Source organism: Phalacrocorax carbo, chromosome 20, assembly GCF_963921805.1.
Source record: "Phalacrocorax carbo chromosome 20, bPhaCar2.1, whole genome shotgun sequence".
NCBI lineage: Eukaryota > Metazoa > Chordata > Aves > Suliformes > Phalacrocoracidae > Phalacrocorax > Phalacrocorax carbo.
The window spans coordinates 9,765,841-9,778,556 of record NC_087532.1 but is presented as its reverse complement, the minus strand read 5'-3'; the positions used below and the strand labels follow the sequence as shown (position 1 = coordinate 9,778,556).

At 54.8% G+C, this 12,716-nt stretch overlaps 1 protein-coding gene across 5 annotated transcripts in view; it reads right to left on the bottom strand.

The window, feature by feature from the left end:
* Positions 1–12,716, bottom strand: part of EPHB2 (EPH receptor B2) — a 139,377-nt gene that overhangs the window by 54,781 nt on the left and 71,880 nt on the right. For all 5 annotated transcript variants that reach the window (XM_064470421.1, XM_064470417.1, XM_064470419.1 and 2 more), the window contains exons 4-5: positions 2,335–2,490; positions 1,400–1,735 (exon numbers count right to left, since the gene is read on the bottom strand). In XM_064470421.1, the coding sequence (XP_064326491.1) occupies positions 1,400–1,735; positions 2,335–2,490 (492 nt within the window). The remainder of the gene's footprint in view (positions 1–1,399; positions 1,736–2,334; positions 2,491–12,716) is intronic.

Below are 12,716 nucleotides of genomic sequence, written 5' to 3'. Positions count from 1 at the left end.
TGCTCGCAGTCAAACCATGGTTCAACGCTATGCTAAGCCTGCCTTCAGGGCTCCTGATACTGCATAGAAAACAGTGGCCCTGCAGCTCCCAGGATAACTCCTGACCTAAGATCAGAGGTCAGTCTGCTGGTTCAAGTGAAACTAAGACATTTTTGCAGGTTATGTCTGTCTTGGTGCTCTGCGTGCTCAACCAAGTGATGCCCATCTGCACCACTGCTGCTTTATCCCAGACCAAACACCTCTCGTCCCCTGCAGCCGGCACATACCATGGTCTCCAGGCAATCCAGTGGAAACGCCGTCATCCACGACTGCCAAATTCAGTCCTGAAGGTCATGTAGTGTCCAGGGCACCCTGGGGCATGTTCACACAACCCCATACAGAGGGACCGCAGAAACTTGCTTGCTCCCACGCATGCTTGTACCTTATTGGCATGCTTCCACCGTGCAATCGGATTAAGCAAAGCCCCAGCCCCAGCCTGTGCTCCAGCTCCAGATGGCTTCCAGGTGGGCTGGGGAGAGCAGCCCCTGATCAGCAACTCTGCAGGGCGTCCTGCCACCAGCTCAGCTGCTGCCTGGGGGCTACTGGGGAAACTCCCAGCACCAGCGCTGCTAGCCCCCTGACCCATCCCTGCCCACAGCAAAACCACCCTGTCGGGGGGGAGTGTAGGAAACACCCAGGCCAGCACAGAGCTGGAGACCCTGGGTGCAAGAAGTGGTACTCTTCACCAAGGTGGTTCTGCAGTGGCACAGGACCTGGAGCAGAATTCCAGATGGTCATCCCATATATCCATCTCTCAGCCCCTCTCTGTGCAGCTTTCCTTTGCTTTCACAGCCTGTCCTGGCTTTCTCTGCAGTCAGAGCAGAGATTGCAACTCGTGTCAAAATGCTGGAGCTAATCTTACCTTCCCTCCTCAGGAAAAAGGAGCAGTAGCAGGGGCTGCAGCAAGGCTGCCAGCAGCGGCGAGTGCTGCTGCTGTGTCTGCAACAGACCGACAGTGTGTGCAACCGATGCTCTGAGGAAAAAAACCTCAGAAACAGTCATGAGCCTCGTGCCAGAAAGGGATGCTGAGACGCCAGGGGACCGTGACATGAGCCATTCTGCTGCGGTGATGGGGAGGGCAGTTCTGCCTCGGGACGTGCTCCAGCTTTTCACTGAAATAAGTGACATTTTTCACACCCGAGGCTTGGGATTCATCCAGGAATCACCAGGCCCATGCACTTTGGTCATCACCAGCATTACGGAGCAAGCGACACCACGCCGTGCCTCACCCCACCTCTTCTCCCCTTCAAGCCCTGCTCACCCCACAGGGTTTCACCCAGCACCTCTTAACCAGCAGGTCTCTGACCCCCACCTCCCCTTCCTGGAGGGGTCTGTTGGGAGACATGGTTCCAGATCTTACCAGCCTGGTTGGTGGTGATGTTCACTGATGCAAACTGCGGGGAGAAGGGGCTCTGGTCGGTGACGCCGTTCACTGCCTGGATCTCGAAGGTGTACTGGGTGTGGGCCAGCAGGTCGCTGATGTAGATGCGGGGCTCCGTCAGGCCCAGCTGGCGGGGGGCGAACTGCACGTTGTCCCCGCAGCGTGTGCATGCCCCGCGGCCAGAGCCACAGCTCTTGCAGATGATGTTGTACACCAGGTCCTCCCGGCCCCCCGAGTCCCGTGGCGGGGTCCACTCCAGCATCAGAGAGGTCTCGTTCACGCTGGAGATGACGGCCTGGGGGGCAGATGGGATGGCTGTAAAGGCAATAGACAGAAAGGTGTAAGAGCCAGAGCCCTGATTGTTGTTACAGGGCCAGCTGCACCCCATCCTTTCCCCAGCCCCAGACAGGACCCTGCAGCAGGCACACGCCGAGCCAGGTGCTTCTCTTGGCATCAGGGATGTGTGGAGCAAGCTGGATAGCCAGAGGCAGGAGCAGGAACAAAACCTGTCCTCTTAACCCCGGCTCATTTGACTACGTGGCCTCCTGGGCAAAATTCACCAGTTATTTTTTGTAGCGTTTCTGATTCCTGGCCTTTGCACTAATCTCCCGCGTGCCAACACACAGGTCTTCTCATCCAGGTATGGCCCCAGACTGAAGTCATCCCCCTGCCCAGAACAGCACAGAGCAACCCGAATTTCTGTCCTCTCTGCACGTGCAATGCTTGCAAGCGCAGACTGGCCCAGGCTAAGAAAGACCCATGCCTGCAAGGATGAGGTACTCCGAGCCCCTGGCTTCCTCCACAGTACCACTGAGACAGATGCCTTTGCTAAGTATCCCTCTGTGCTTTGACTGATGGGTGTTTCCTCTCCCAGCCACGCGCGGTCCCTCCCCAGTTGCCCAGAGCCCACATACTGGTGCACGGCATGTCGACAGGGTCAGCATCTGCCCGGTAATATCCATTTCGGCACACGCAGTTAGTGGCCCCTTCTGAGGTCGTCCGGCTGTTAATGGGGCAGTGGACGCATCCTTCATCCCCTTGGCTGGCCTTGAACGTCCCCGACGGGCAGCCTGGAAGAGAACCAAGAGCGGCGGTAAGTGGTGAGGACAGGGGCTAGCGGGGATGCCCGGAGCCTGGCAGCGCTGCCAGAAAACACCCTCCAGGGCTTTGCAAACTCCAAAGCCAAAACCTGACAATTTGAAGCAAACAAAGTGGAGAAGGAGCAACTGGTTTGAAGGCTCTGAGGCAGCAGTGCCTGCATGGGGTGCCCATGCAGATATCTCTCCCCCACCCTACCCCCAGCCAGGAGCACAGAACAGAGTCCACTCAGGGAGTCTTACACGTGCAAAGGGGTTTTTCAGGCACCGTCCCATCAGAAGGTGTGGGCAGCTGTACCAAGTCAGACCAAAGGTCCACACGGTCACCAGAATCTCTCCCCAGCAGCAGCCACCTGAGGAGCTGGGCACACGCTTTGCCCACAATACCTTCTCACCCTCCAACAATTTATAGGCCAGGGGTTTCCCAGAAGGCAGGCTCTTTGCATTTAGTATCTCTTGTGGGAAGTTTCTTCCACTAAGTCACCCCGTCACTTTTTTTATTCCATGCCATCATTTTGCACCCATTTTATCCTGCAGCACGGAGCCCCGCGGTGTAACCGCACACTGCTGCCCTCTGCTTTCAAGCTGCCAGCTGCCATTTCATTGGAAGCAATCCCACACGTGCAGTCTCAGTGAACACTCAACTGCCATCCACCCTCTCCATGGCTCCTCGGGTTGTACAAACCCCCGTCATGCCCCAAGCAAGTTGCATAACAATATTCACTATTTCCTTCTCAACTCTTTTCCCACAACTGGCAAAGTCCAAATTATTTTTTAATCACTAATGTACCAGCTGGACTCCTCTTACAGCCCCAGGGTCTCCTTCCTGAGAAACACAGGCCACCCCACAGCCTATCTCTGTGCACGTGTCTGTGAAGTTGGGCTTGTTTTCCCCCATTTGCATCACCTCAGGTCTATTGAATTCCAACTGCCTTCTCATTCCCCGGTCACACCATCTCATAAGGTCTTTTTGCAACTCTCCACGGCCAGTCCTTGTCTTTGCTACTCAGTATCATAAGCAAATTGTCACTCCTGCCCTGACCTGCAGCAGCGTGATGGGGTCTACCTCCACTGGGGCTCAGAGCTCTAAGCCACTCACAGATGAAGAAGATGCTCCATTAGCAACAGCCACTCAAAAAAAAGGGCGTTGAGAGTGGGTGAGGGCGGCATGGGGGGTGCCTGGTGCCTACAGCACCAGGTGGTGAAGGCTGGACCACAGTGTGAATTACAGTATTAGCAGATACAGCACAGGTGGCTAAAAATATCAATGCAAAGCTTTAAACACCAGAAAGTCCTTTCCAAGTCACGGGATCAGCAGTGCCAAAGCAAAAGCTGGGCCACAAGCATTTATCAGCATGGCTCTCGGTGATTACTCTTGGTCGCGACTTTCCGCTGCTGTTAATGTCTTGTGCAGTGTGAAGAGCCTGGGGGGTGGCAGGTGGTTTCTGCACTGAAACGAGTTAAACAAACTTCTACTTCATTTCGCTGCCAAGGCTTTCAGGAATGAGGCAGATCAGAAAAACAGCCTGGGAAAAACATACACTCGGGGTTGCTGTAAGCAAGAGCTATTACTGAGAAGTACCTATTTTTTTTCTTTGAAAAAAAAGAGGGTTTTTTTTTTCAGTTTTTGTCTCCCTTTCTTCAAAATTATCCTGAGTCTCCAATGAGAAAAGCTCTAGGAAAAAAATACCATCAGCCTTCCTGCCTGCAAAGTCCCTCCTGCCTCCTACAGTCGAAGGATCTGTTGAAAGACTGGCTTCTCCTCATGTTCCTGCATCTGTCCACCCTCACTGTCCCCTATCCCCCACGCGTTTGACTCCATTTCTGACCCTATTCCCAGCATGTCCCTGGGTACCCACCTCAGAGGGTGTTAAGCTGTTGGGAGAGGTGATGGCTGCGTAGCCCTCCGTTACAGAGGAGTGATGGTGGCTCTGTAGCTGAAATGATAACAGGGTCCCCGTTCTAATACCAGGTTTTGAAACACGATAAGACCAACCCACAAAATTACTCTAGTCTGACATCCAGGGTGAAATACAGGGTCATTTGATCAAAGATGTTTTGAGACACGTCTCCTGTTTGAGGCAGGGCCTCCTTCACCTTCCCGAGGCTTATTTTTAAAATAACAACTTTCCTATAAGGCTTCTTCTGCACTGAGATACATCTCAAAAAAAACCCGCCTGTGCTGCTGAGGTTTAGCGATTGGCCCCGAGAGACAAAAAACATTCCCCCGCTTTGGCCTGGCATCAGCTGACGGCTGCAATTAACACTCGTGTGTGCGCTGCTCTTAAAGTGGGGCAAACACTGGGGGCTGAATGATTGTTCCCCCAAAATACCAAGCTGGGAGGATACGGCTCTTTGCACGCGCCATCAAAACATGGCCAGAAGTTTTGGCAACTTTCTCCCTCCCCAGGAGGTCCCGCGCACCGACCTGGGATAAATTAATCCTGGAAAATCAGAACTCGTCCAAAGATAAATGTCCTGAAATCATGCTGAAAGACAGAAAAATCACTGAAATTTGATGCAGAGTTCTTTTCTATTTTTCTTTTCTCAAGTAATAACAGAAGTAAAATAAACGAACACTGTGTTCAAAAGCGTTTTGTTCCCTCCAGGTCTTCCTCTGGGTGAGAAAACAGCTTTTAATTTGGAATCCACCCAATTTCTTGTTTCCAGACTAAACAGCAAATCAAAACTGAAATCTTCATGCAGGAGCTAAACCCCCTCCTGTTCGAACAGCGTGGATGTTCTCACCACTTGATGGAAGACATGAGGACACCCCAGTTTTCTGACCCGGGTGGCGACAGCAGCTTTGGGACATGCTGCTTCCCCTCAGGCTCGCAAGGAGGCCGGGAGCAGAGCACCCCCAGAAAACCCTGCTTGGAAAGAGGGAATTGAAACAGTGAAAGCACAGGGATTTCTACTTTATCAGAGCATCCTTCATCCCAGGAGGGTGATTACCGTGACAGCAGCTCTGGCCCCATCGCTGAAGCAGGGGCAGTTTGCAGCTTCCCACGTGGTGGGCTCCTGCACCTCCAGCACCCATCGCGGGATGCCAATAGGGGTTCACAGGAAACATATGGACCTTTAATTCCCTCACTGCTGCACGTAGGCATGAACGGCTGCCTTGCTAGGGTACGGCTTGGAAACAGCAATGGGTTTGCTAGGAGCACTGGCTGTAGCTCTCAGACAAGATGGGAAACACCTGAGCAGGACCAGGTGTCCTCATTTCCCATCCACCCAGGGCGTGGAAAGGTGGTCGTGCCTGGGAAAGCACGTGTTTTGGGAAGGGAATCCCCTCCTCCCCTGCAGGAGGACTGCGCCAGGGAGCTGCGAGGGAAGGCCTCTTCTGCAGCATCTGCTGCTGGGGGCAGCACTGGCACGAAGCTTCCAGTACTCCTTCCCCATAGTGTTGCCTGCCCCGGGACAGCTCGGCGGAGACAGGCGTCCCGTGGCTCGGCCTGAAGGAAAAGCCTTTGGCCAAACGTGCAGGAGGGACCGCAGAGGGGTTCCCTGTTTTCTGGCCCCGCGTCCCACTGCCTCTCTCTAACCAGCTTTTTAACTAATCCAGCGTGAGCTGAGCAGGCTCCAAACAGGCTGCTCTGCATCAAAAACTGCCCTGGCCTTCAGAGCCCACCCCAGACCACTTCTGCAAAAAGGTCAAAGCAAACAGCTCTCTCTTGCAATAAAAGTTTCCAAAATGGCACCTTCAGTCCATGCTAATGGCTCTGAGGAAGGGTCCTCCTCGGCTCCTTTCGCCTGGCTTTGTTTCTCCTGGCAGCGAGGCTCCTTCCACTCGAGCAAGGCGTTTTTAATGGCTGATGGAAAACAGGCAGCCCTGGCTCTGTCAGTTAGGATCCACCAAGAATCTCAAATCCCTTGCCTTATCTCCCAGCTGCCTCTCTTCTCCCTCCAGGGCTGGAGCCAGGGGGCAGGCAGGCTGGCTCCGCAGCCCGACTTCATCATCATTCCTGGTGCTGCAGGACCCCAGAGCGGGTCGCCTCGGCCGCATCCTGCCTCTCACCCTCCCTCATGCTTTTGGGAGCCCTCTCCCATGGCCCTCCCTGCTCCCGCTGGCATCCTAATCACCCCTCGAACCCTACGCAAGCCTCTGGCTCCCATGGCCACGCACCGCGGGACTGCCCCGGCACCGACCCCACGCCGAATGGGTGCCAGCAATTTGCTTTATGGAGAATAAAGAAAACAATGTCCTGGGCCATGCCAGGAGGAGCATGGCCAGCACATCGAGGGAGGTGTTTTCCCCTGCCAGGCACTGGGGATGCTGCCGTGGCTGGTTTGGGGCTGCCCATTGCAAGGGCAATGTGGAGGAATAGGAGAGTCCAGTGGAGGGTCAGCCCTGGGGCGCAGTGGTAGGAACAGTGGGGTTGGGTTAACTGGGGTAATGGGGGGATCTAACTGCAGCTATTTGGGGGCAGATGCAAAGAAGACAGACTCAAACACCGCTCACGGTGCCAGACTCTGTAACGAGAGACAAGGACCACAAGTTCAGAGCGGACATTAGGAAAAGCTCCTTCTCCAAGGGATGGTGCAGCCCTGGGACAGGCTGCAGAGGGGGGGCGGATCGCTTTCCTTGGGGGAGGTTCAGCTAAATGCCATGGCTGCTTTGAGCCAATGCTGGTGGCAGCCCTGCTGCAAGTGGGAGGCTGGACCGCAGACCCCAGAGCCGACTTCACCAGCACTTCTGGGTCTGCTCCTCATGGTGTGTGGGGGTATTTATGACGTTGTCCTGCATAGAGACTATTAAGTCCAACCAGCTCTGAATTTACCCCTTTTTCCTTCCATCAACCGTTACAGGTTGAGGTGGGTGCTCTAATGACATTGCCGCTTTCCCCGTTCTGCCCCTTGCGCCTTGACCTTTGTTTTCAGTTCTGCATACAAATGGGGCTCACTTTGTCTCGCCTGCAAAAGTTGCCCATTCTCTGCTTGTTCCTGTCGCCAGGCCCCCACACGATGGTGTTTGTCACCGCAGCAAACGGCTGGCCCCTGGACAGCCCAAAGGAGCAATGCTGCCCATTGCCTTTGGATCTGCTTACGCTTGTGCCACGGCCTCTGCAGCCTGGGCGTTTTAGTGCTGGAGGGAAGAGGACTCAATCCTGCCTTGCAGGGCTGCAGTGCGGGAGGCAGGTGGTAACACCCAAGCCCCTCGGACTTGGCATTGGTGTTGGCTGGGAGCTCTGAAAGAGAGAGGATCTTGGAACTCTAGGTGCCAGCTCTCGGCACTCATCCTTCCTGGGGCCACACAGGTCCTCCAGTTTCCCTCCTGATAAATTTAATTAGCAGCCTACACTGTTACCTCATACTTGAGATAAGCAATTAATCCCATTGCCAGGTGCTGTCACTGCCAGCGACTCTGACAGCATTTGGAGAGCAGAGGATAGAAATACAGAAGGGAAAACAGGGTTAAATGAGATTAACTGAAGGGGAACATGGTGCTCAGCCGACTTCTGTGATGTGGATTAAAGAGATGTCAATAAAGGCAGAAGTCAGAACACAAATGTTCCTGTTTAACCCCATCATTCTGCACAGGACAGAAATAGAAGCAGACAGCACAGGCCTGCAAAAGCATCCTCCCATCACTAGCAGCTTTTAGGTAGGTCCCGACGCCATTGTCTGGGCCAGCAGCCTGTACCTCACCAGCAGCTCAAGGAGATCAACTGGAGAGGCTGCATTGTCCCCCCAGCACATAGGCACCCCTGCTCTGGCCTCACAGCTGAAGGTGCCAGAACTCCAAAACCCATACCCCTTCCGACAGTGCTCCCCAGGGGTGCCCCCCATCTGCCGCCCAGCTTCAGCCCGCAGCTCCTTCAGACACAACGCCCTTGGAAGAGCCCCTGGCAAGAACTTCCACGCTGCACCCTGCCTGTCTGCAGCTCACCACGGGCAGACGTTAAGAGGTTTAAGAGGTTGTGTCTTATCCTCACCGTCACCCACCCTTTCACTTGGTCCACAGGCAGGCACAGAGGGGCAGCACTGGCTCAGCGCGGGGCTGTGACAGGACCTTAGTACTGGCAGGCTGGAAAGTCCTGCAAGGGACAAGCAGTCCCTGACCTTCCAGCCAGGCTGCCTCAGTCCAGCCCAAACAAGCCCCAAAGACGAGCAAAACTGCGTGCGCAGGGATTCAGCCTTTAGCTCACCATGGGACAAACCGATAGCAGTCATCACACACCGACTCTGCAGCACAGCCTGGGCCAAAGCCAGGCAGCTCCAGTCCCCTGCTCACCTGCGAGAGCATCGCCAGCCTGCTAGCCAGGACAGCCTTCGGCAGGGAGTACCCTCATCCAAACCCTTGCAGCTCTCGCCCCGTGCCCACACAGCAGCAGCAGGGCTGAGCCCTCACCTGGGAGAGGCTTCGTGCCGGGGGCTTGCCAGCAAATCCCTCCTGCAGCCTCTGCGGGGTTCGCAAGGTCATCTCCCCGCTAGCACCGCTCAGAAGTTCAAGCATCTGGCGAGCCCACCGCACCTGTGGGCACACACACCTGCAATCCCCCCCCGCTGACCTGCTCTGGGCGGCACATCCATCAGTGGTACGGGATTCAGCTGTCAGGGAGAAATGCCTGGAATGTCTTACCTGCCCGGTCAACCTGGTTCAGCCTTCCCAACCCATCACAGGGACTCTTAAAGAGAAATGGAAAGCTTTCCGTTCCTGCCCGAGCACGGGGGCTGGGGTGCTGCCAGCATCCTCAGAGTACAGACCATAATCCAGCATTTCTCCTTCTAGAGCCATTCAGGACACCGGAGGGGAGAGAACTTCCCTCTCCAAAGGAGACACGGAGCTGTGTGTTCATCACACCGCTATAGACCACAGGTGACTGCAGCCTGAAAGGCACGGTCCACAGGTCACTTCCAGAGACCAGCATCCCTGGGTGAAGCCGAAACCAGACGGTGAGTAGATAGGTCAGGAGCACAGCTCTGGTGGCAGCAGATGCTTTGGACGTCCTCGCTCCTGCAGACACCTGAGAGCACTCTAGCATGGAGCTCCATGCTCAGCGGCCAGCAGTGCCCTCCTGATGCGTGACACCCCCCACCCTGGGGATGCTGGGTGCTGCTCTTCCAAGAGCAACCCCAGTCCCAGCACATGGGGCGAGCAGGATGCTGCCAGCACCAGCGCGGTTTCCACCCCAAAACTTTGCCTCAGCGGCTTGGCACACACGTGAGGACCTAGAGCTTCAGATGCCGGAGAACAGCATTGCCCCAGGAGCCCTGGGGCGGCTCGCAGGAGCAATGCCCGCCCGCGCCAGGTGAGGTGCTGAGCCCTGGGGTTGTTTCTGTGGAGTGACGTGCTAGCAGATACACCAAATGTCACACTCGTGGTATTTAGCCTTTTGTTTTCTTCTGGTGTGACGTGTTTTCCAGCCTCTGACTGCAAGACTGCAGGGGTTGTTTTGGTTTTGCTTTAGATTGCTTAAAACATAGTAATTTATTTTATTTTGATATTTTAAAACATGCTTTCCAGGCAAGCAGCATGTCCTTTTTCAATAGATGTAAACACTGCAGCGCTATGTACTGACAGAGCGGTTGTTTAACGGGTAAGCCAGCTTTCTCCAAGAGGTCTCCAGAAGAATTTAGGACTTTCACATTTTGTTACTTTGTTTGGTCTTGTTTAAATGTTTCCCAAAGCTTCTGCCTGGGAGAGCTCTGCCTCTGGAGGGTGGTATGTTAACCATTACAGGAACAGCTCCCAACCTTTTAACGCAGGGAAAGAAGCAAGCCAAGCAAGCAAGTGGTGACATCAAAGTTGCACTGATGGAAAACCCTAATCCTATAAACCCTTCCTGCTTTAATTGGTGTTAAAACAAAGATAATCTTATCTCAGCCTTATAAAAGAAGGGATAGGATGTACTCTCTAAAAGCCTCTCTAAAAGCCCTCATAAACTTGACAAACATTCCATGTTTTGAGCCCAAGGAGAATGGCTTTAATCCTAGAGGAAACATGAAAGTAAAAAGGGAGCTTTTCCTGGACAAGAGCCCTTCAAGTGGACAGTCTCCCCAGCCTTCTTGGTCCCTTTGCAAATTCAGAGTCACAGCGCCAGCACCACCGGGCTGCTGGGGACGGGCAAGCACGTCCACCAAGGCCAGACACAGAGACCCAGGAGACCAGAGCAGCCAGCAAACATCCAGGGGCAAGCAGAGCCAGGATCAGGCCCCTGAGCGGACTTGAGCCTCCGCCTCCAGGGACTCCAAGTGCATCTGTGGCAGCTCAATGCTTTTATCTGCAAATCACTTGCCTCTACCCAGCTCCCTTACCCCAGACATTGGAGGAGCAGGTTTCGGGGTCAGGGGCGCAGAGTCTGAGATCGGGTCTCTGAAGGACACCCCTACCTGCACCAGCAGCCCCAGCGTGCAGGAGTGCTGTTCCCACATTGCTCTGCCTTGACGTTCTGCAGCATGAGGACCGGCACCCCCGCACCCCATGCTCCCCTCTCCGCCTCCAGCAGGCACTCCGCAGACCCACTCTAGGTGCAGCTCCCAGGGGAGCCTTTCCAGGGCATAAGCAGCTTTTCCAGGTGGAGGTGGGGGTGTCCAAGAAAACCTGGAGTGGGCATGTTTAGTCATTATATTTTAATGCTGCTTAGCACCCAGTTTAGACAAGTTTAAAACATGCCAGCTGGTTAAGTGCCAGCAGCCGCTTTCCAGATGACAACATTGTTCTTTGTCAGCGCTAGGTGCTGAATGGCGCTGGCATAAGGGCTGATTAAAAATGGCTCGTTATAGTGGCTCAGATCACTGGGGGTGTAGCTGCACAGTTACTTTCGTCCCAGCCTGTGGTGAGCGGAGAAGCTGTAGGCAGGCAGCGCTGCATGGGAAGGGAGGTCACACACCGCCCAGGGCAGGTGCACGCTGTCCACCTCCACTTCCCAAAACAAAGTCTGCTTATGTACTTATGAAGGGCAAAACCCAAGGAGAAGCAGCCTTCCTCCAAAACAAGCGCCCAAGTGCGCTGGCACTTGTGAGATCTGCAGGGACCACCATGTCCAGTGTGGAGATCTCCAGGATGGCACTGGAGTGGCTCCAGGGGAGGCCACTGGGATGGCTGGGGGCTGGAGCACATGGTGGGCAAGGAAAGGCTGAGGGTCAGACGTGAGCCTAGAGAAGGGAAGACGAAGGAGTGCCCTTACTGCTGCCTTCAGCGACCCAAGAAGAGGGTGTAAGGAATGTGGAGCCAGGCCCACAGAAGTAGGACAAGGCTCAAGGTTGGGCAATTCCAGCTTGACACAAGGAGAACGTTTTTCATCATGACTGAGGTCAAGTATTGGAAGGAGGGCTCAGAGCGGTGCAGGGACCTACATCCTTGGAGACAGTCAAAGCCCCTCCCAAGGCACTGGCATGCATTCCAGTCACTCCAGCTGCCCATCCATCACCAACAGAGCGTCTCAAGCTTTTGGATGGCCAGCCTGCCCCTTGCTTCCTGGCTGCGGGGGTACAAGCCCAGCGAATGGGGTTATGCTAATGCACTGCCGGAGTGAAGGGAAAAAAGAGCCACTTACACCAGAGGCGCGAAGATCAAGCAGCTGTTCGTAGGAGCAGCCCAGCGCAAAAAACCCTCACATTTTTACTTTGCTTAAATTCACTGACTTTGCTAAAACAATCACACATGAAAGCTGCCGTCCCCTTCCCCAAAGCAGAGTCCCTTGGTGCTGTCACCACGCACGCTTCATGGACCATGGCGCCAGCCTGCGACTCCAGCTCCATTTCAGAAGTCCATCTGTCCCTGCCACCTCTGATTCACTCGTGCGAACAGGCACGCTTCTGGCCCAAGAACGTCTTCAAGACTTCCCGAACGACCTGAGCTGAAGCAGCTTCATCCAGCAACAAGCTGCCGCAGCAACGTGCTGTGCTGGACTTTCTGAACCGCAGGGTTTTGAGTCTGCAAAGGAAACTGCAAGAAGAAAGCAGAACCTCTGTGCCTCCAGGCGGCCGGTCTGAAAAGCTGGGGCTCCTTTGAAACCCCCTGCTCCAGAGGAGGGGAAGATGTACAGACAGCCTCCGCGAAGTCCATCCCCGCAGGGGCAACACCAGGGCTGCAAAGCCAGGGCAGGAGAAGGAGTGTTGGGACAGCCATGCTGACCATGAGCCATCTCTGCTACCCGAGAGAGGGCCTAGCTAGAGCACCGGTGTCTGTCACTGCACTCATCCTCGCTTATGTGGTCTGTCTGCCTGTAGCATTATTTAGGAGCCATCAGCTT